Below are 23,856 nucleotides of genomic sequence, written 5' to 3'. Positions count from 1 at the left end.
CTGTCCAAGATCCACGGTTTATCACCTCATGTGAAATGTGATGGGAGGTGTTATGGTGTGGGCATATATACATAGATGTATAGCTACCATAACTGTACATAGCTTACTGCTATCCATGTCCTGTATATACCTCTAACTACCGTACTTGCCATACTGTACCTATCACTTATCACTGTCATGTTTTATATCACTATTTGCACTACTGGTTGGATAAACTGCATTTCGTTGTCTGCAATGACAATAAAGTTGAATCTAATCTAATCTAATCTAATCTAGTCTATATAGCTGTCACTAGAATTGGCTCGTTTGTCCTCATTGAAGATAGAACTGTTGACAGCAGCAGCAGAATGAGTTGTGTACAGAAACATCTTGTTTGCTCAAGTACAAGCAAATGCCTCCAAACTCATTGGATGACGCTTCATCATAATACAATGACCCTAAACATACTGCCATAGCAACTACAACATCTTTCAGGGACAAAAAGCGGAATATTATTCACTGGCCAAGTCGGTCTTCAAATTCATATCCAATTGAACGTGCACTTAATTTCCTGGAGATAATAATTTAGGCAAAAATACCTAAACTGAAGATGTCTGCAGTACAGGCCTGGCAGAGCATCACCAGAAAGATACCCAGCGTCTGGTGGGGTCCATGAGTCACAGACTTCAGGCAGTTATTGCATACAAAGGATATGTGACGAAATACAAAAAACTTGAGTTTAATCTGGACATAATATTAACCCGTCCCAATACTTTTGGTAGTATGAAATATTTCTAAATGGTGAAACCAAAATGTACACAAATAACTTCGAGCAAAAGCTGAGAATTGATACTTTAATCTCATAGTCATTTCAAATCCAAACATTAAGTGTTTAGAGCCAAAAGACGAAGAAATGCTTCACTGTCCCAATAATTACAGAGGGCACTGTATATAGAAAGAGGGGAAAGAAAGTGGGATGGAGATAAACAAATATTGATATGGATTATTACAAAAAGGAATGTAGGAAATAGTTTAGGATTCAATAAAAACAGAATAGAGGGTTCGATAAACAGCGTACCGATGGAAACCGAATGGAAGGAGCCCTTCTCTTGTTCCCCACTTGTCTGTAGTGCTTGTGTGTGTTACAGTCCAGGGCTTGTTAGGCATGCTGGAGACCCTCTCCAGCTCAAGAGGACCCAGAGGGAGAGCAGACAGAGAGACAGAGAGAAAGAGAGAGAGACAGAGAGAAAGAGACAGAGAGACAGAGAGAAAGAGAGAGAGACAGAGAGAGAGACAGAGAGACAGAGAGAAAGACAGAGAGAAAGTCAGAGAAACAGAGCGACAGAGAGAGAGACAGAGAGACAGAGAGAGAGAGAGACAGAGAGACAGAGAAAGAGACAGAGAGAGAGGCAGAGAGAGAGACACAGAGAGAGAGAGAGAGAGAGAGAGAGACAGAGAGACAGAGAAAGAGACAGAGAGAGAGGCAGAGAGAGAGACAGAGAGGGAGAGAAACAGTGAGACAGAGAGAGACAGAGAGAGAGAGAGAGACAGAGAGAGAGAGAGAGAGAGAGACAGACAGACAGACAGACAGAGAGACAGAGACAGACAGAGACAGAGAGAGGCAGAGACAGAGAGAGAGAGACATTATAGAGCCAGTCGGGGCCAGAGAGAGAGACAGAGAGAGAGAGACAGAGAGAGAGAGAGAGAGAGAGAGAGAGACAGAGAGTGACAGAGAGAGACTGAGAGAGACAGAGAGAGACAGAGAGAGAGAGAGAGAGACAGAGAGAGACAGACAGAGACAGACAGAGAGAGACAGAGAGAGACAGAGAGAGAGAGACAGAGAGACAGAGAGAGAGACAGAGAGACATTGAAGAGTCAGCCGGGGCCAGAGTGAGAGACAGAGAGAGAGAAAGCCGCGCCACGACGGCAGTCAGTCGCCAGCAGTCAGGAGTGAAGCGACTGAAAGGGGATGGATAGAAAAGAGGAGGTGGGGAGAGAGGTAGAGGGAGGAAAAAGCACATGGAATACAGAAGAGAGAGAGAAAGAAATAAAGGGTTAGAGCGGGATAAAAGATAAAAAGTAACAAGTAGAGCGTGCTAGGCGTCAGGGCCAGATGGAGAATGTGTGTCAGGAGGGACATTGAGGGCAGAGGCAGGAGAGACAGACGGAGAAAAGAAAGCACAAGGACAAATGTGGATGTGTGTGTGTGTCTACAATGTGTGTGTGTGTGTGTGTGTGTGTCTATGCTGTGTGTGTGTGTGTGTGTGTCTATATTAGAGAAGCTATGAACGATGGGTGGCGTTGGAAACAGGATGAGTGTTTGTGTGCATGTTTCACAGTGTCAGCATGGGACAGAGAGGCGGGAGCGACCCGCCGTGTTAGGGGGCTTATTCTGAGGTTGCCCGGTGCCCAGTCCAAGCCCTGGACAAGCCCCTAATGATCACAACTCTGGCCTTGCCTTTTTAATAACCCAACCAGCCCTGACAGAGCTCCACAAAGCTCTCCCAAGCACAGAATGGGGTGTAGAGGGCGGAACAAAAACAAGCCACTTCCATGTGAAGGATGCCCTCTGAACCTGGGCTAATGCAGGCGCTGGCCGCTCCTCTCCTCCTCCTCCTCCACCTCCTCCTCCTCCTATCCTCCTCTCCTCCTCCAGCCCCACTGGCACGGCCAGGCTTTGTGCGGAGTGGAGGAGTGGAGGGAGGGAGGGAGGGAGGGAGGGAGGGAGGGAGGGTGGGGGAAGATGACATGGCACTCAGACCCACCACCACTACTGCGGTCATGCTCCAGAAGCCATCCAAAGAAAGCTTTGGTCGAGACCTTCCATTGACGGCAGCACCCTACGCATTCACCGCAATTTGTAACCGTGCATACGCTTAGAAAGCCGAGCCGGCGGCCATGTGTTTAAGTGAATGTCTTAAGAGTGTCTCTTCAACGCCATGAGGTCGAAAAGTAATCATACTTTTCAATTCAGTTCCATATGACTTGATACGTTACTACACTTCTTCAAGACCAAGAGGGACAGAGGGGAGTTTTTTCCCAAGATGGCGTCTTTAAGTTATCAGGCAGCCACACCGAGGCACTGACACAGCCCGAGGCTCCTGTCAATCATCTGCTCAATCAATCATTCCCATCTTCCCCATCTGACCTTATCTTAATGGGCAGTTGTTATTCAAATGAATGAATAGGAGTCATTTTCATTCAGAAGACATGAAAATAAGCATTATCACATTACCCCACCCGTCACCAGACAGATTGATTTGACTAAACCATGACTGATGATGAGTATCGGGGGCCCGGAGTTTTCCCCCCTACACTACCTGACCAGGAAAAACTGCATGCAAAGAGAGAGAGAGATGTAGGGGAATATGTTACATTTACATTTTTACATTTTTGGCATTTAGCAGACGCCTTATTCCAAAGCGACTTACAATCAATACATTTGACTAAGCAAATGAATCATCAATCCATCAGTCGTAGCAGGAAGAGTCATCCAGCTCAGGCCCGGGGCCATTGATAGAAGGAAAAACCTTCTTCTATCGCCTTCTTCTAAACCTAGCCTTTATTTTATTTTTGTTATTATAGACACTGGAGAAACAGAGAAACAGTACAAGAGGGGCAATAGAAGTTTTTAGGGAACACAGTAAAGGGGAAAAGCGGGTGTCTTCAGGAGACACAGTGCTGGGGGGGCAGTAGATGTCTCAGGAGGAGACATATGTGCCATAGTGAGCGGAGCAGTCTTGATCCTGGAGTGCTAAAACACACACAGGGACATCCAGACGCGTTGGTTTGACCTGTCCTTATTATCTGTGGCCCTCCACGGCCCTAACTATTGTCACATGACATTCCTGTATGTCATCTTCAACAGGGACATCAAAGAGGAACGTGGGGGGCACCGAGACATCCTGTTTCTTATTGTCACACCCTCCAGGCTGACCTCGTGCTCAACACGGCACACTGAAAGGGAACAAAACAAAAAAAACACGGCAGAATTCCGCGACGTGCCACCGAGAGAGATCACAGAAGTCTTCCTGGTCGGCCATTGTGGTCGGTTTTGCCATTCTCCTGGCTACAAGGGCATAACGTGATTGGCAGCACAAGAAATTGGGTTTGAGCAATGGATAATTGAACTTTGTTTAAATTTCAATCATAAATGAGCACTTGATTGAACATTGTATATTGTATTTGTCATGCAAACAGCATTTTGTGTTTGTGCTGTACTACATGTATTGGTCTGTTATGTGTTTGTTATTGTCGTCTCTGACCGATTGCCACACTTGAAGTTACCTCTGGGAAAAATATGTTATTTTATTCTGTACTTTCTCTGTAATAAGACAACGTGATAGTGAACTGTGATACGAAAATAAATAAGAATCATACTCTTTCATGGATATCAATCAAAATATATTTATACATAATTGGAAACAAAACACTGCATTACAAAAAGGAGCATACAATTTATATTTACCACAAAATAATTTAGATTATTTTCACTGTAACAGAGTATAGTCTTTGACTAGACATGCCTTCATTTGTGATAACCTGTTATACAGCGCCCTCTTGTGGTTATAATTATACAATTCATTGACCATCAAAACAGACAAAGTACCATTTTGAGTGACTGAAGTCACATTTCTGACAGAAATAATAAATCTCAACAGATAAGAAAAACAACTGTCTGTTGAGATTCATGTGTGTTTGGAAGGATTCAATTAATACAGAGATAAACGTGTGATGTAAAAAGTGCCTATTGCCGAAATATCTGATAAAAGGCAAATGTAACAGAATTAAAGGACAACGTCATGTTCCCTGAGATAAAGGCCTTCACTGAGAGAGAAATTTTTTTTTATGTTGCTTTCACTCCTCCCAATCAACAACTGTATTCTAAAAATGAAAATGAAAATGACTACAGTACCCAGAATTCTTGGCAGTAACAACATAGTTTCCATATCCTGATAGGAGAAGGAAGATTGACAGACATGTACCAGACAGTCATGTACGTACATGTTTCACTGCTGACCGCCCTCCTTGTCAAATGTCCCTGTTGCGTCGCGGTATGATGATCTTGCGATAGGTCCGCCTCTCTGAGATGTTGCGTTTGACTTTGGCCAGGGGGGGTGGGGCCATCATCTCCAGGTCGAGGGAGGGGCTCGAGTGGGACTTCTTGAGTCCTCCCTCCTCCCCCTCTTCCTCTGGCAGGTCTTTACACACCTCTTTATCGAAGAGTTGGAGCTGGTTGGTTCCCACCAGGGTGTCAGCTGACTGGTTGAGAAGCTTCCAGGCCTCCAGCACCTGGAGGTAGACCTCATAGCGACTCTTCTGTAGAGAGAGGAGGGGTCAGGGGTCAGGGGTCAGGGGTCAGCCAGAGAGAGAGAGAGGGAAATGTACAGACAATAATAATGTCATGTAGCCTCAATTGCATAATGCATATGCTCATATAACAAGCACTACATAGTACATACAGTATACAGAAAGATATTCACAAGCACTGACTCACACACACACACACACCAACACACTTACCAACACACATACCAACACACACACGCACACACACACACACAAACACAAACACACACACAAACAACACACACAGACACACACACACAAACACACACACAAATAACACACACAGACACACACACAGACACACACACACACACACACACACACACACACACCTCGTGTTGCAGGTACTCCTCTCTCAGCCTGTGCTCCTCTAGCTCCCTGGCCTTGGCCCTGCGGCCCTCTGGGAGATTCTGCTGCAGGTAGGTCAGGTCCTCCTGGAAGGACTCCAGCATCTTATTGTGGGACTGCAGCTGCCTCTCCTGCAGGCAGGGGGCAGCAGAGAGGCAGGCGTCAGAGCACAGGCTCACATCAACAGCAAATACAACAACACAGGTACGGACAGAGACACTTCGCAATGGTATACAAATGGAAATACTATATGTGATGTGAGGACATATTGGGCCGGCCTAGAAAACAGCCCATTGTCTTAGAGAGGTACTAGCACTTTGGGGCTTTGTGAAAGCTGCTCTAGAAACATGGAAACACAAGCATGATCAAAGCAGTGGGGTGTGGATCCAGAGTCTTAAAGGTGGGGTGAGGAGGCTACTGGCTGGTAAAGGTGGTTACCAGTGTGTGTGCGGACTGGGAGGCGGGCAGGATGGGTCGGCAGAACCTCCTCTGGGAGCCCACGGCGGCGGGGAAGGGAGGGGAGGAGTGTAGGGCCGACATCAGGTTAATACGGCTGATCCACGAACTCATCTCCGCTGTGGAGCTGAAGGGAACAACAGGACCATGCACATAACGAGGTGTGTCATACCTTTTATTATGTCCAATAACATCATCATGTGTGTTGGTGGAAATAAACAAAAAATAACAGTCATGGGATTGTTGGACTCTTGCATAACCCCTATAGTAAATGTTGTCACAAGAGTTTGACAACATTCTCACATGTTCCTCATGTCATCAAACAGACAGAAAGAGACACACACACACACACACACACACACACACACACACCCGACACACGCACGCACGCACGCACGCACTCACTCACTCACACACTCACACACTCACACACTCACACACTCACACACTCACTCACACACTCACTCACACACACACTCACACACTCACACACTCACACACACACACACACACACACACACACACACACACTCACACACACAGTGCACTCACGAGGCCTGGAACAGGAAGACCCTCCAGTCGGCGGTCTGCAGGCGGAAGACGTGGGGTTTCTTGGTGTAGTCTGCTGCCCTCTCTGACAGGGCGTGGTGCACGCTGATCACCTCCTCCACACTCTGCCACTCTGTGCTCCTGTACTCATCCTGGCCGAGGAGGGGGCAGGGAGGGGGATGGGGACACACACACAGAAGATGAGACCAGGTTGGGTGGCTTGGCTTCAGAGAGATTGACCAGGAGATGCCACAGAAGTGACTATACTAAGATACCGTCACCGCTGACCTTCTGTAAGTAGAGGACCATCCCCTTCAGGACGCCATAGAAGGTCTTCCAGCTTCTCTTCCCCCATGGAGCTGTTACACAGGTACATGACATCAGCGATCCCACAGACACACACACACACACACACACACACACACACACTCCAAATACAGATGTTTCTCCTTTCAAGCGCCTGTTCTCTGAGTGCCAAGGGAACTAATATTACAGCATCTTAGTCTGACATTGTATACAGTGGCCTCGTTACACTCACTGCGTTTGCCGTCGATGTCAGCGTGGGCCTTGCGTTTGAGGAAGCCCTGTTTGAGCACCGAGGCCTTCTTGTCGTGAGGTACGTCCTGGAACGGGTTGCTCTTGGAGCGCAGCGGTGCGTCCTCTTTAGCGTCCTCCGCCAACAGCATGGAGCTCTTCAGTTCCTTCTCGTCACTACAGAGGTGAATGATGAGTGGTGAGAGAAAAGGTGAGAAATGAGGATGAGGAAGAAAAAAAGACTATCAAGGGGAAAGGGAAAGTAAATAGGTGTCGGTAAACGCTTTAGAATAATAGTGGCAATGTCTTGATACTTCACTACTACGACTACTCACACTGCCCATTCCAGTGGCTGATTCTTAATGGAGTTGTAGAAACCCTGAAATAGAAAGAAGCAAGTTATAATAACACAGTAGACAACTTTAGACCCATCTCATGTGATTTGAGTAGAGGGCTGCAAGGGAATTTTCCTGGCTACACAGCGTACAGGTTTTTGTCATTATGTAAAGCGCATTGAGTCGCATCTTGTGAGAAATGCGCTATACAAATAAAACTTGATTTGATTTGATTTGATTTATAGTATCCATTGATACCAGGGGAGGCTTCTGGATGCAGACATCAGAGGATGGGCTGAAAGAAAGAAGACCGTCTCACCTTCAGTAGATCCTTGCTGAAGTCCTCTCCTTCGTTCATCCCTTCCAGGTTGGACACAAAATCGGACGCTGACATCGCTTTACCCACATTCTATGGACAGACACACAACAAAACGCTCGAAATACGTTTCACCTTCTTCAAATAGAGGGCCATGGTTTGTTGTGACAGCTCTGGAGACTAACCTGTCCATGCAGGTCAGTGTTGAGGAGCATCACAGCACAGGTGAGAGTGAGTACCATACCTGGATATCAACACAGGGGCCACAGAATGAGTTCTCAACACTTCAAGAAGGCCTGAAGTACTGTCATGTTATTATTGCGTAATGCGGAGGGGGAAAGGCTGCGACGGAGATAAGGAATTCAACACATCAGCATATTTTTTTTTATTCGACATATTTCCATTAGCAGCTATTCACATGAAATTTAGACCAGACATTGGTATTAACTCAATAACACTACACAGCTGCAATGGAAATATGTCGAATTAAAACATTGTTGATGTGTTGATGACTTATTCCCCCCACGATATGCCGTCTCAGACAGGCTCACCTGCGGAGGAGAAGGTGTGAGGGTTACACTGCTGGTAGCGGTTGGAGAAATGCTGCAGCACCCGCTCTCTCTCCTGAGTCTCCCCGATCAGAACTACCACCTTCAGAAAAGACCTGGGAGAGGAGGAGGAGGAGAGAGAGAGAGGCAGAGAGGGAGAGTGGATATAGATCGTCATGGATATGAGAGAATTCTCATCAGAGCACACTGTAGAGAAGGCAAGGCAAGGCATGGCACGTTTATTTGTATAGCACATTTCATACAACAGGGGCAATTGAAAGTGCTTTACATATGACATTCTGTGAGGGACTCCCCCCTCCTTCACCTACCTCAGGGCTTGGTCCAGACCCTGGTCGTTAAAGTCAAAGAACTTGAGGTATTCTTCTCCGACCGCCCGGCTGAAGTCATTGCTGTAATGAGTAAAGGACAAGGAGGTTGTGACGTTAGAATTATAAGGTTCTATCTCCATTTTTGTCAAAATTGAGTTTTTTACATAATCTGATCCATTAGGTGTTTATTAATGCCTGTGTGGTGTTATTTTTTTAAATGTTGACATTTTTGAGTTAGTAATTAATAAAATACAAAGGTTCCATCTCACAAAACATAATGGAATGTAAAAACTTTGACGCTCAATATCTCTGAACTGAGCTCACAAGGTGTTAAGTGCATTTCATCAGATAGAAAAGACAAAACTCTACAACACATGTATTAACTAGTCTAATACAGAGTAACTACCATGTTTACACCTATGTTATTACAGGTTAGTGCTGGTAGTAGGTTTATCGGGGGAGGCTAGTGGAAGCAGAAATCGGAGGACGGGCTCATTGTAATGCATGGCATAGAATAGGGAATGGTATCAAATGCGTGACATCGTACCTCATCCCGGCCCATGCATTTACAATCAGCCCTCGGCTCCGATTTCTACCTCCACCAGCCTCCCCTGAGCTTTCTGTCAGATGTAGAAGTGTAGCCTTACTCTTTGTCCACGTGTCTGACCACCTCCGTCCGCCGGATCCCGTCCAGCCTGTAGAGCCTCTCGGCCAGCCGGCAGGCCGCCTCCCTGTCCACACCTCCGCCGTTCATGTGGAGCACCGCTGGCTCCGAGGCCTCTGTCTGGGCTGTCTGAACCTCTGTCTGGTCTCCACTCCCATCTCCACCATCCATGGGCTGTGAACCGGAGTCCTCTGTACACCCCCTCTGCTCCGGCTGGTCCGGCTGCTCCGGCTGCTCCGGCTGCTTCGAATGTTCAACCTGTTGTTCATCTTCTTCTGGCAACTCCGTCAGCGTTGCGTGCCACGGTCTGTCAGTATTTGAATGATACTGCTCTTCCATCTGCTCTAACTGTTCGGACTCTTTTGATTGTTTCGACTGCTCAGAATCTTCGGAGCGTTCCGTCTGCTCTGAAGATTCCGTCTGCTGTAACTGCTCCGTCTCCTTCGGTTGTTTTGACTGCTCAGACTCTTCGGAGCGCTCCGTCTGCTCGGAGGGTTCTTCTGTCTCCCCTGACTGTTCTGTCTGGCCCGGTTCTAGCGATTGTTCTTCTTCTGAGTCTTCTGTCTCTACTGCTGCCTGCCCTGTCTGTTGTACAGGGGCTTCCTGATGATTTTGCTCCAGCTGTTCTTTTTCCTCCGACTGTTGTGACTGCTCAACCTGGTTGGACTCTTCATGCCTCTCAGACTCTTCCGGCTGCTCAACTGACTCTGGGTTTTCTCTGCATTCACACTGCTGAGTGTGGTTCGTCTCCTCTGACTGGCCACCCTGCTCAGACTCCTCTCTGCCTTCTGACTGCTCTCCCAGTTCAGTTGGATCTGTAGGATGCTCCAGCTGTTCCATAAGCTCTGACCCCTCCCGGTTGTCTGACTGTTTTCCTACCTGCTCTGTCTGCTCTTTGTGTGCCTGTTCACATTCTACATTATGGGCTAAACTAATAGTAATAGTAGTAATAGTCCGCTCCTCCTTTTTCTCCTCTTCTCCTTCTTCTTCTTCTTCTTTCTCTTCGCCCTGCTCCTCTTCTTCTTCTCCCTTCTCCTCTTCCTCCTTCTTCTCCTCTTCCTCCTCCTTCTCCTCCTTCTCCATTGTAGCGCTGGACCCTTGCTCTGAATTTGTCCGATTGGTCAGCGATGTGTCAGTATGTTGTTTTTCCTCAGGCAGCATTGAGTCTACTAAGTTCTCATTCTCCACCCCCGCCTCTGGCTCTCCCATCTCCCCAGGGCTAGGGGCTCTCTCCAAGGGTTCAGGCTCCTCTGTCTCAGTCTGTCCTGTCCCATCCTCTGGCTCGGATCTCTGGGGGCTGCCTGAACAACACGGACATACCAGACAACCATGTCAACAATGACCCAATCCCTCTGAACACATTCCAATGACATCACTTTGATATCAAGGAAATGTGAGTCCCTCAATTGTTACATTTACATTAGATTTACATTTATGGCATTTAGCAGACGCCTTTATCTAAAGTGACTTATAACAAATACATTTGTCTAAGTAAGTGTGATCTATCCAGTCATCACAAGAAAACATTTAAATAATCTATGCTAGGGTCAGGGGCCTTTGGCAGTTATAATACGGAAGAATTAAGATTTATTTATATATTTATTTGCAGTAGATAAACTGTACAGGGGGGTTGAGGGGATGGAGAGGTCTCAGCAGGGACAGTTAAGGAGAGTTGAGTTAAGGATATTAGAAGTGTAGCAATTACCAGTTGATGCCCATTGTGAAATTGCGATTGACTGAACCCTTAAGCGGTATGCATTGTGACTAACACACTGAGATCAAGTCAATTTGCTATTGCTAGTGGGACAGACAATCGGTGGAAATATACACAAAATGCTCTCCCCCCCACTACATCTCAGAAGTAATTGGTCTGTGGTTTGATGTGTGCACAATGAACTTACGGTCACGGTCCTCAAATAGCCTCTGAGCTGGGTCCTCCACTTCCTGTGCATGTGTCATCTGCTCCTCCGCATCGGCGCCGGCAGTATCACATGTCTGAAATTGCAACAGCAGCCGTCATGACAACATCATGCTGGTGATTGAAAAACTTGTGAGGAAGAACATGAGAGGGTGATGTAATTTTGTTTATTTTCTCTATTTTCGAATCATTTTCTATTCTAATCTGTCATATGTAAGATGAAAGCTCCCCAAGTTCACTCGCTATTTCTTTTTCTTTTTTCTTTGTTTGTTTTTGTTTTGTCTTTACTTTACTTAATATAAAAAAGAAAAAAAGACTTTGGTCATAGGAACTGAGTTGATTGTGATATGTTGAATGTAATGACGATTGTTGTAACCAATGACCATTGACAATAAAAATAAAATAAAAAAAAATAAAAAATAAATTGTGAGGAGTGGGTTCATCAAGAGAAAGCTGCAACAACAGTGACTGATGCATCTACCAGTTTATTCCATCCACCTCTGCTCCACCTACCCATGAAACCCACAGATCTATCTACAAAGACACAGAGGTAGCGTATCTGACCCTGAAAATACTCCTCTTCCTCTTGCGCTCTGACAGAACATACAAATACTGTATATACACAGAAACACACACAAAACACACACACACACAGACCAAATTATAACCCACCCGCACACATACCAGCGAACACAGACGGACACCCAGAGGGATCCGGTACAGCCTTAGAATGTCAACCTGCCACAGAGTGAAAACCACACTGTTTTCCTGTCTGCCTAACATACCTGCAGAGAGTTGCCGTCCTGGTCTACGTTCAGAGGCATCCGTTCCTCCAGTCCGTTGCACGTCTCTGAATCCGCTTTAGGAGACTGGTCAGTCTGGTGGTGGTGTTGGTTGGAAAGGGGGCTAAACGTCCAGTCCAAAAAGGCCGCTCCACTCGAGTCCAGCTCGTCAGCCGAGCTGTTGTCAGTTATGGGGGAGGGGGTTTCTGCGCAGGGGTCCGGCACGTCCCACTGCACTGTGGCAAAGGAGAGGGATAAACTGGGACAGGGCATGGGGTACATGGGCAGAGTCATGGGGTCCCACTGGTCGTCTGCCTCGTCGGTTGGCTGGGTCACTTGTATCCCTCCGTCGGTCTCGTTCGCCTTCTCCTCCGTATCGACCGAGGCCCCCCCGGCCCCTAGCAGACCGTTCAGACGGGGGGCTTCTAAGGAGCTCCATGGCCCCTGGTGGGACTGCTGCTGCTGCTGGGTGTCGGGCTCCCTGAGGTCTGGGGGAGGATAGCGCACCCTGGTGGCCTCCTCCATAACCTCACTCTCTCTCTCTCTCTCCCTCTCTCTCTCTCCTCAGGTCACTAATGTTCTCCTCAGGTCAGCTGGGCACAGCTCGGTTCAGTTGTGTTCCTCTGTCGTGGTTAGGGCATCCATCTTGAAATGAGGTCACAGTGACGTTGTCATGGTTGCCTGCCAGGATGTGTTGCAGCTTCCGGTACTGCCCTGCTGTACTATGCTTGAAGTCTGTGGAGCAAGAGCATTCGTATTTAATGAAAAAATGGCTAGATATACATTTGTATACACACACAGTAACTAGTGACTTGCTAACTAACCACAAATCCACACAGTATCTGTGTATGTGAAATACTAATTAGTACAAACAGTAGTTTTTGCTGGACTTGCTCTTTGGCATGCACCTTGTGGACATCAATTCAAACTGGAATTCATTTAAATAATACAAATATTTGTTGAACTGAGTCACCTGTCTAATACATACTTGGCTGACCTATTGCGCCACCACACTCCATCCAGAGCCCTTAGGTCAGCTGAGCAACTGCTCCTGGAGGTCCCCAGGACTAAATTAAAAACTAGAGGGGACAGAGCCTTCTCTAAGGCCGCCCCTAGGCTCTGGAATAGTCTCCCCCTCCACATCAGAGCCGCCGAGAGCATTGAGGCTTTTAAAAAACTAGTAAAAACACATATTTTCTCCCTGGCCTTTGACCTGAGGTGAGCCTGCCTTCCCGACACTGCACTCTTTGCACTTTTATTTGTACTGCACCTTGCTTTTAGTGTATTTTTCTATTTTGTCAGTTTTTTCTTTAATCTGTATCCCTTTTATCTTGTTTTTCTCTTTATATTTTATCTGTTAAGCACTTTGGGCGGCTCTTGTCGTTGTAAATGTTGTGCTATATAATATACGTTACTTACTTACTTACTATACAAATTAGTACAAACAGTAGTTTTTGCTGGACTGGCTCTTTGGCATGCACCTTGTGGACATCAATTCAAACTGGAATTCGTTTAAATAATACAAATATTTGTTGAACTGAGTCACCTGTCTAATACGTCTAATCTTCTACCAATGACAGCATGAACAGTACAACTAACTACAAGTCTCCTACATTAAACCTACTCACTAACATTGGCTAGGTGACTGAAATGTATTTAAGTCAGCAAAAAAATAATATAACAAAATGTTGGTAAATTTAGTCAAATGGATTAGGTGGATAGATTAAATAAACAGAACAGTACTGACAGATAAAAAAAACATCCTGAAATTCACACCAATGTCAGTCTCGTCTCTCACACGCAAACAACGACAGATAATTCCAACGGCACCAAGACCGTCTAACCATTTACAAAACTAAAAACCCAAACACTCACCATCCACGTTCGTATCCCAAAAACCATCAGGAAAATGTATTTTGAGGAAGACTTGTGTGTTTACTGTTTACTTCGCTTTCTTTTGGCTTGGCACAACGGATGTGCATTGCAATGACTTTCTCAAATGTTACAGAGGCACTTTTACACTTCCTGACCACAGACGGGCAGAGAGAGAGAGAGAGAGAGAGAGAGAGAGAGAGAGAGAGAGAGAACGAGCGAGCAAGAGAGAGAGAGAGAAAGAGAGAGAGAGAGAAAGAGTGAGAGAGAGAGAGAGAAAGAAAGGTGGAGAGCAAAGATTAAGAGAGAGAGAGACAGAGAGATAGAGGGAGAGCCAGAGGGTGGGGTGTGTATCTGGTGAGAAGTTTCACCCTGACCTGGATAGTCTACTGTTTACCATGAACCTGAGCTATCACAATGAATTATGGATGTTAGGACACTTGGCCAGACCTTGAGAAGATCACATAAGACTAAGGAATGTCATTGATCAACCAAGGACATATCATACAGGCCTGACATAAACACACATTTATTATATATTATATATATACAAAAAACAGATGAATCAATATTTATTTTCCTTGCACAGGCCAGTATCAAATATTGTCTCATTTTACAGATATTGTCCGCAATGATGTGATAAAGAACAGGATCATGTTGAGAAGGACAACTATTCTCCCTACATTTCAAAACTCTCTCTCTCTCTCTCACCCCCCAATAATTCTACTCACGTCACATAACCCACATCCGCCACGGTGCTTGGCCACACTTCCTGTGTGGGTGCTCACTTCTCACTTCCTGTCAGGGTGCTGACGCTCCATCTACAAGCAGAAGAGAAACAGAGAAAGTCAGAATGAAAGATGGGTACATCATTTCCACACACCCTGTACTTCCTTCAGCTTGAATCTGAGTGAGATAAATTTCCCCTGGCTTTGGAGTTGAAGAACAACTTTAAACAAGTCACAAAACCTCTCTGGGTGTAGGAGTTATTCAAATCAATCACCATTTCAATATCATTTCAGAATACAGAATCTTACACTTATGCAAGGCAAAAGATATCCACCTGTTTGGTATAACAACATACTTAAGAGATCGTCTCGTCCTTGGTTTTGGATGTTGCTGTTAGGGACTCACAAAGTGGATGAGTATCTCTAGATCGATCTCCATGGCTCATAAAAAAAATCCTACTTTCAGATCCTTTAGATTCACCAACAAACGTCTTAATATATATATATATATATATATATATATATATATATATATATATATATATATGACAATATGGGCAGGTCTAGGAGGCAGAGAGAAGGAGGCCGCAGCTATAGAAGCGCTGGGCGGACCTATGACCAAACCTGTTCATATACTGTGTATACACCACAGTAACTGTGTTGATCTGTTAGCATCCCCTACCAGTGGAGCGCTACAGCGCTAGCAGACACAGTGCATGGGGCTTCCAGTGATAGCGAGACAACAACAGACTACACCTTATCTAACTGTCCCTCCTAAGACCTCTTCATCCCCTCTACCGCCCTGTACACTTTCTCTACTGTACATAAATGTTTTCTTCCTTCCTTCCTCTAGCATTATGACTGCCAATGGCCCCTGGCTGGCACTAGCACACTTTTTCTTGTTGTGACTCATGGACAGATGACTCACTTACTTACAAATATATTTGTTGTAAGTCTCCTTTGGATAAAGGCGTCTGCTAGATGCCAAAAATGTAAATGTAAGCAAACACAGCGCATGGGGCTGTACAGCAGGAGACACACAGACCTGCTGACAGATGGATCAGACTGACAGTGAACAAACACACAAGGACCTACATTGGCATATACAAATATGAAGAAACCTCAGTCTAGGAATACCAAATGAACATAGTGAGGACATCACATGTGTGAAACGGAAGGCCCGAAGGGGGTAGAAATCAGAGGTCAGGCTCATTGTGAGGTATGGAAACACACATGTTTGATACCAATCCTCATCCCGTTTCCATGGATTCCAATGAGCGCCGTCCTCAGATTTCATTGTAGACTTGCTACTTACCCTTTCAGGGCTTCTCCAGGGGCATCATATGACCGGTCAGCCAGCAGGACTTGTGGGAGAACACAGCATCCCACTGCTGCCGTGTAGTAGAGGTGGAGCTCTGAGTCCCTTAGATGACCCCTCTCTGTCTCTGTCTCTCTGGGAGCCTAGCTGCTGCCGCCACACACTCCCACAACAAAACAAGTCTTACAACAACAGAAGTCTATCTCTCTCTATCCCTCCCTCCCTCTCTCTCTCTCAGCTCTTAGCCTGGGGTGTCACAGAGGACACATGCAAGTCACAAGAGCCCCGGTCCACCCCTCCTCCCCTGCGTGATCCCTCTCATCTCTCTCAGCACCCTCAGATCACACACGCGGACTTCCGCTTGTCCTTCTGCTCATCTGTAAACGCGGATATGCCTAGGGAAAGAGGAGGGGGGGAGAGGAGGAGGAGGAGGGGTAAAGAGAGAGAGAGAGAGTTGAAAGAGGCAATGAAAAGGGAAGAAAAGCCACATTGTGATTGGTAGAAGGATAAGAGCCACAGAGACACCTGAGAGCGTCCCCGCCCACTGCCTAAAGGTGTGCATACATAACTTAGGTCAGGGGAGTGGCTGAACCTCATTCCTGCTAGACCGCTCGGAATGAAGTGGTAGAGGCCAGCAGCACAGCAGCCATCCTCTGACTGAAGCAATGGCTTATGTAGGCTACGCCATGACTCCACACACACACACACACACACACACACACACACACACACACACACACACACACACACACACACACACACACACACACACACACACATCTAGTCCCACAGGTTTTTACCAGTACTATAGCCTAAGAATATCCTAAAGTGGCCCACTCTAGAATATGTTGAGAGTAACCAACATATAGTTAAACCTTAACATTTGATGTTGTCAGAGATCATAATGCTGTCTCTCGAAGAGGTAATACTGCTGTTATGTCAACAGGGTAATCATGTCAAAGAGGAGGCACGTTTTTGTGTTGTTGTTGTTGTTACCTTGGTTTGCTGAGTTAGTTAGACTCCGTATGGTGTTCCCAAAACCCGAACAAAAACACGAGCTAGGTCGACAAACATCCCATCCCGCCCACCACTGCCTGGAGAATGCACGATATATTCATAACCAACCGAAACATGTAGTACAGATTACCGTACCTGTCTCAGGTATGCTCGCTTTTTTCAGCCATCACGCATGCAGTACATCACCCTAAACACCAGAGGGCGGAACAGGAGGAGAAGCGCGACATTACTACCGGGGAAACCGAAGCTTAAACGAAGAAAACGACTCGCTTACGTCAACACCACGCGACGTTCTGTGCTTTGTTTGTTCCGTACACGGCAGCAACATCGCTAAGCCCCATTCATAGCCCAAAATACTTTGGAATATTAAGCAGTTTGGTCCTTCGTTGTATTCGTTGTCTATAAGTGCGTTGTTATGGCTAAAACGAAGGACTTAAAAGGGTTCTTGGAGTCGTCGCTGAATGAGATTTTCAAAGCGACAGTGAACGACATCCTGGAGTCGGTAGACCATAGCCTGTCTGGGTACAACGGGAAGATACTAAGAATCGAAGCCGAAAACGAGGATCTCAAACGAAGGTTACACGTGCACGAACATAAGGATCTCCTAACAAGGGGTAGGTATTCAATGTGCATGTATTATATCTACGAAACAGGAGAATATATCTAGAACACTTTTGCAAAGATGCATGCATACCTGGTTACTGTGACCCTTTGTTCTACCCGTAGCCAGCTGACCGGTGACCACTCCTTCATGATGAGTTCTGTGTTGAAATGTCCCACTTGTCACTTGTCTGATTATTAGTTTAGTTTATTATCACAATCATATGTCAGAGATCCCGCAGCCCTATCACAAACTGTCTTGGAGTTTGTTTTTTTAAGTCGTAAGTTAATTACCTAACTCAACCTTGAATGTTTGGTGTTGTCTTCGCCCCTGTTTTTAGTGGTTCATATCATATTTCTGACCTGTATTATGCATCAATGCACAGGCTAAATGTTTAGCACTGTCACATCACTTATACATTTGCAGGATTTGTTTACCTTTATCCCTGTATGTCTTCTTCTACAGACACTAAAAGTTGCCAAGATGTTGACTCCGCAAAATGGGCGATTTCCGACGTCACATCTACTCCAGAGAAAAGTTCTACACGTAGCAATGAGTGCAGGGGCCTCAGAAAACAGCGCGTGGTCAGGAGCCGAGGACAGTCTGCCCCTGTGTCTCTTCCGGCAGCTCTCATGGAACCAGAACACCTCACACATGATGTATCTGACACTGCTGTGTCCTCCCTGACGCTCGGATGCATAAAGAACGACCCGGACACGAGGGACGGAGGTGTCATGGACCTCTCCAAGCCCTCGGAGTCCCCTCTCGACCTAGCAGCCAGGCCCATAAAGACAGAGACCCCTGAGGCTAGCTACACCAGCCATGAGCTGTACGCCCCCCTAGAGGGCACCCCCCTGGGCTCCCCCCTGGGCTCCGACCAGGACACTAGAGACAGTGACAGTGTGGTCAGAGTCACCATAGTAGCTGACAGTCACATGACCATGGAAGGGAGTGAGGACGAGGGCAGCGGCCACTTCGGAGTGTCAGAGGAGGAGAGAGAGGAGGAGTCGGACGGGAGGCTGCATCACAGTGACAGTGGAGAGGCCACCCCCAAGGCCGAGTCGGAGCTCTCCCCCGAGGGCGCTATCCTGAAATACTACCCTCCCATAGTGGGAGTAAACCCCGCAGGGACGAGTGTGGAGAGGCCCTTCTCAGAGGTCAAAGAAGAGGCGGGAAATGATATACCCCCTCTGGACTCTCCCGGCACGGCGGATCTCTCTAAGAACCCCCAGGGCCTCTACCCCTGCACCCTGTGCGAGAAAACATTCACCCGCCTGGGTTCCCTCAACGTCCACCTGAGGACTCACAGCGGCGAGAAGGCCCACCCCTGCTGCTACTGCGGCAAGCGCTTCGGCCGCGCCGACCTCCTCAAGTCCCACAAGCGCACGCACACGGGCGAGAGGCCGTACACCTGCAACCTGTGCGGCAAGAACTACGGCCACCCCAGCCAGCTCCGGATACACAAGCGCGTCCACACGGGGGAGAAACCCTACAGCTGCCACCACTGCGGGAAGCGCTTCAGCGAGCACAACCAGCTCAAGGTCCACATGCGGACTCACACGGGCGAGAGGCCTTACAGCTGCACCGTCTGCGCCAAGACGTTCAGCAACGCGGGGAACCTCCGGATCCACGAGAGGATCCACACCGGCGAGAAGCCGTACTGCTGCGCGCAGTGCGGCAAGAGGTTCAACGGCATGGGGGACCTCAAGACGCACTACCGGATCCACACGGGGGAGAGGCCGTACCATTGCGACTTGTGCGAGAAGACGTTCAGCCAGGCGGGGCACCTCACCATCCACAAGCGCATGCACACGGGGGAGAAGCCGTACACCTGCTCCGAGTGCGGGAAGAGGTTCAGCGTGGCCAGCAGCCTGAAGCTGCACATGAGGACCCACACGGGGGAGAAGCTCTACAGCTGCTCCTTCTGCGGGAAGCGCTTCAGCAGGTCGGGCCACCTGAAGAGACACGAGCAGGTCCACACCAAGGAGAGGGTGTACTACTGCGACCTGTGCGGGAAGTGTTACACGGACCAGTCGTCTCTAAAGAAGCACCAGAAGACCCACACCACCGGCGAGCAGCAGCAGCAGCAGTCCCAGAGCGAGGGCAGCTCCAGCGGAGACGGGACGGACGGCGGACAGCCAGAGAGGAGGGCCGAGAGGCGCCGCGCACCCCGGGGGAAACAGGCGGAGGCGGAGGTGGAGTCTGCTGAGGGACTGAGGACTAGGGACAGTTCTAGTGGGACTGAAGACCAGCAGCCAGAGATAAAGACTGAGAACTAAACAATATAGGCTAATTATGTCACGGTACTGTTTGTTAACGTGCAAAATACACTGATATTTAATGTCGCTGTTGCTGACTGTACAATGTTGCCGTAACTAGGGATGCACGATATTATCGGCACCGATATTTATCGGCCCGATAATGGGAAATTAATGTTTATCGGTATTTATCGGTTTTATAAAATTGTAGCCGATATAGAGCCGATATATATATTATTTCTTTTATATATATATATATATATATTATTATTATTTATTTTTTTGTGGAGTGGCGCGGCAAAACGAATTTCCCCACGGGGATAAATAAAGTATCTTTGAATTGAATTGATAATATGAACTCTGCAGAATGTCAGACACGCCGGGGAAGCTCTCATGTTTCGCTGTCGTCTATACACTGCGTGCCTGTACGCATGCGCAGCAGCATGAGCGCTCATGATACAGTCGCCACACATCCATAGTCTGATCGATACTAGCGTAAGCCAGATAAGTTTTACCACGGACATATGGACTTCTGACGTTAGTCCAGTCAGTATGCTTAGTTTGACGGCCCAGTGGCTGGATGGACTTCAATATGAAGAAGACACTGCTACATGCGCAGGAGTTCTCCGGTTCGCATACTGCGACAGCCATCCGCGGTAATAAATTACTCTTAGGTGAGCCTTTTTTGTTTTCATAAAAGGAGGCCAGATCTTGGCTAAAAAAAGCATTGTGCACTGTCTATAACAGATTCTGTTTGTTAGAGGAAATAATAAATGAACATTTGAAGAGTCAGAAGTGTTCTCTTTGTTGTGTTAACAATAGTGATGTAAGTTAGATTTGGTGAGATCACTATGGAATATTAAATCATCAATCTTTGCTCACTACATAGCCTTTCTTACCTTCAGGTGTGCATGAACTACAGGTTATCAACTGTGAAATTATATCTGAATGGTCTTTATTGTCATTGATATAGTACAGGTACCAAACAACGAAATTTGGGAGGGGGGGGCTCCCCTGGTGCTAGGAAAGAAAAGTTTTTTTTTTTTTTTTTTTTTTAAACAAAAACAAAATATCGGTTATCATATCGTTTATCGGCCACGAGAAGCGGGTAAATATCGGTATCGGTTGGAAAAAATGCATATCGTGCATCCCTAGCCGTAACACTGTACGCTGAATTTCATTTGAAGGTTTTCCCCACTGTTTTGTGTGGGGATGAAATGTTTGTTCACTGTTAGCTCAAGGCCTATTCTTGCCAGTATTGACATATTTGTTCCAAAGCCGTTGTGTCTAAAGTAAACCAGAAATAATATATCTTAACACTCTATATAGATTTTAGGGCATATACCTGATAAATTAGATGTAATATCATGATGTGTTAAGGATGTAGGTGGTGCCTGGGTGGTATGGTGAAATACACCCTCACGTGTTTGCATTGGTTAATTAATAAGTACAGACAGATCAATTAACATTGTTTATTGTTTTCACACACGAAAAAAAAGTGTTTTACCATTTTTGGCAGACGCTTTTATACAAAGTGACTTACAATTAGATTACAGGGACAGTCTCCCATGAGTAACTTAGGGCTAAGTGCCTTACTCAAGGGCATAGTAGTGGTCTTCCCAGGTTGGATTTGAACTTATGACCTTCTGGAAAAAAAAGTTATATGAGCCATGAAATGTACCTGTCCTTTTCCTGTTGAAGATGAAAGAATCTGCGCTGTCTTTGTCGTAGCGAAAGCTCCTGTATTGTGGCTAGCAACAACATTTTACTGTATGTTATAGATTCATTATTGAGAATCAAAATCTGAAGTTGTATGTGTAGCTTTTAGTCCAAATTAAATAATTTTAAAAAACCAAACGCTTGTGTGTCTATCGTTGTATTTATTCACCTGTGTATTCAAATCAGCTCTGGTATTTATGATGAGCAAAGACGTCATCACACTGTCTGTGGAACACACTGTTTTATTTCCCACTCCCCACTCATAACACACCCTCGACAAAACAGCAGTAATAAGTACATAAGTATACCACAACACACACAACCAGAATTCTTTTTTACATATAAACATTTATATTGTGTTATACAGACGTATTATCGAAAAGTAAAGACCATTTTCCATGTATTGCAGAAAACAAATGCTTAACAAAATGTTCTGTTGTTCTGGTAATTGCTTTAGCTTGCAAAGTGAAACAAACAACACACATACCACCATGCTCTCTCTTCCTAGTGCTGGGAATACAAGCGCCACAGAACAACTGTTTCTGCTTACTGTTTGTTATAACCTGTACTTTTATAAGTATTGACGTGTTCTATTCTAGGCCCAGAGTGGTGCCAATGAAGGGGTACAATTGGCCAATATTGGCAAATATACAAATTCTTTAACATTATACCAAGCATGTTGCCAGGCAACCGGTTTGTAATCCTAAAAAAAACTATATTGTGTAAATCAGGATATAGCCTAGACTTGCCTTCCTACAGCATGACATGGGTCCTGAGTAACACTATTCCCCATAGTTGCCAGAGCTCTTCCACCATTTGTTATAATCTTTACTATGATTTTTCTCTTTCTCTTTTTGTTTTCTTTTTTTTGTACAGTGTCCTTGAATCTGAGAAATCTATTATCATTATTATTATTATTATTATTATTATTATTATATTTAACCAGGACTCTATATGGAACTATTTGAAGCCACTCTACTAACAAACCACACTGAGTAGCATACCTTAATTCAGTCCGCTTGATCAATTACAACTCCTTCACACCATGAATATCAGCCTTCACCCTTCGTTCTCTACGGGGGGGGGGGGGGTGAATCGTCATGGGTTGGCTGTGTTCCCGCTGCAGCAGAAGCCAGGTGCCTGTGGCAGCTTCTCCCTGGACAGGTAGAGCACAGGCTGTATACTGCTGCTGATGTCCATGAAGCCAAAGGCCAGATAGTGGATGTAGCAGCGGAACACGTCGTCAGAGAAGTAGTGCTGGAAGGGGAACAGCGCCACGGGGGGGAAGTAGTTCACCACAATGATGGCCAGGATGATCAGCACCATCTTGAAGGCCCTCTTCTTGACCGGGTGCATCTCGTCCCGGCCCGGCCCAGACTGCCTCAGCGCCCAGAGGATGGCGACGTTGCAGAACAGCATGAAGGCGAACGTGGCCAGGATCATGATGGTGAACACCTTCTCGAAGTTGTAGATGTTCCCCACGCACTTGGCAGCGGCGTAGGCCAGCGTGACGAGCCACACCACGGTGGCGAGCACGGCCCGGTGGCGGCGGTCCTTGAGCTCGGTGAAGGTGATGGGGTGCAGCACGGCCATGTAGCGGTCCAGGCAGATGCAGGAGAGGAAGAGCGGCGACGAGTCCTTGACGCCGTAGAAGAAGCGCAGCACGTACCAGGTGCTGCTGGTGGTGAGGTAGACGAGGTTGGCGAACTCCAGAGGAGGGATGAGGCAGAAGAAGGTGTCCAGGATGGCCAGGTGGAGGATGAAGATGTCGGAGGTGGACGAGTCGTCCTTGTTCTTGTGAAGGAGCCACAGCACCATGACGTTGGCCGGAACGCCCAGGAACATGTTGACGAACTGCAGCCCCAGGTAGAAGAGGAGGACGGCGGGCATGTCTGTGCACTGCTCATACACAGTACCCTGCCTGGTGCTGTAGTTGGCTGGTCTGTGAGCAATGAAGATCAAGGAGGAGTTGATGAACACTTCCATGGCGATTGATGAGGGGGGGAGCTCTCAATGGACGCCAGTCAACCGGACAAGAGGGTCTCTATCTGGACAAAGAATTTAAAAAAAAACTGTCAGATTACATACAGTTTGTAGACAGTAGATACTGACAAAAACATGTTCACACCCTTTCATTCCCTCGTGAAGATCCAGAGTCCAACAAGTCCACTCACCTGGTTTCAGCATCTCATCAGATTTTTTTATAATTCACCTTGCCTCATTGTTGTAATACTGT

At 46.5% G+C, this 23,856-nt stretch overlaps 2 protein-coding genes across 2 annotated transcripts; both read right to left on the bottom strand.

Moving 5' to 3' along the window:
• Positions 1 to 5,010: 5,010 nt before the first annotated feature.
• LOC308156299 (uncharacterized protein) lies at positions 5,011 to 12,632 on the bottom strand (the record flags this gene model as incomplete). The annotated part of the gene is made up of 15 exons (XM_080529644.1): positions 5,011 to 5,298; positions 5,661 to 5,807; positions 6,115 to 6,259; positions 6,685 to 6,833; positions 6,970 to 7,040; positions 7,220 to 7,392; positions 7,551 to 7,594; positions 7,870 to 7,959; positions 8,052 to 8,110; positions 8,418 to 8,530; positions 8,744 to 8,824; positions 9,391 to 10,310; positions 10,578 to 10,708; positions 11,309 to 11,402; positions 12,111 to 12,632. 15 exons carry the CDS (start codon positions 12,630 to 12,632, stop codon positions 5,011 to 5,013), a joined length of 3,027 nt encoding a protein of 1,008 aa, XP_080385770.1.
• A 10,086-nt stretch (positions 12,633 to 22,718) lies between these two features.
• hcar2 (hydroxycarboxylic acid receptor 2) lies at positions 22,719 to 23,606 on the bottom strand (the record flags this gene model as incomplete). Its single annotated transcript, XM_080529643.1, has 1 exon — positions 22,719 to 23,606. One exon carries the CDS (start codon positions 23,604 to 23,606, stop codon positions 22,719 to 22,721), a length of 888 nt encoding a protein of 295 aa, XP_080385769.1.
• Between the last annotated feature and the right edge of the window lie 250 nt (positions 23,607 to 23,856).

This window comes from Nansenia antarctica, assembly GCF_963989245.1.
Source record: "Nansenia antarctica genome assembly, chromosome: 4".
NCBI lineage: Eukaryota > Metazoa > Chordata > Actinopteri > Argentiniformes > Microstomatidae > Nansenia > Nansenia antarctica.
Note: the sequence above shows the minus strand (reverse complement) of the source record. Positions and strands in the feature narration are given on the sequence as shown.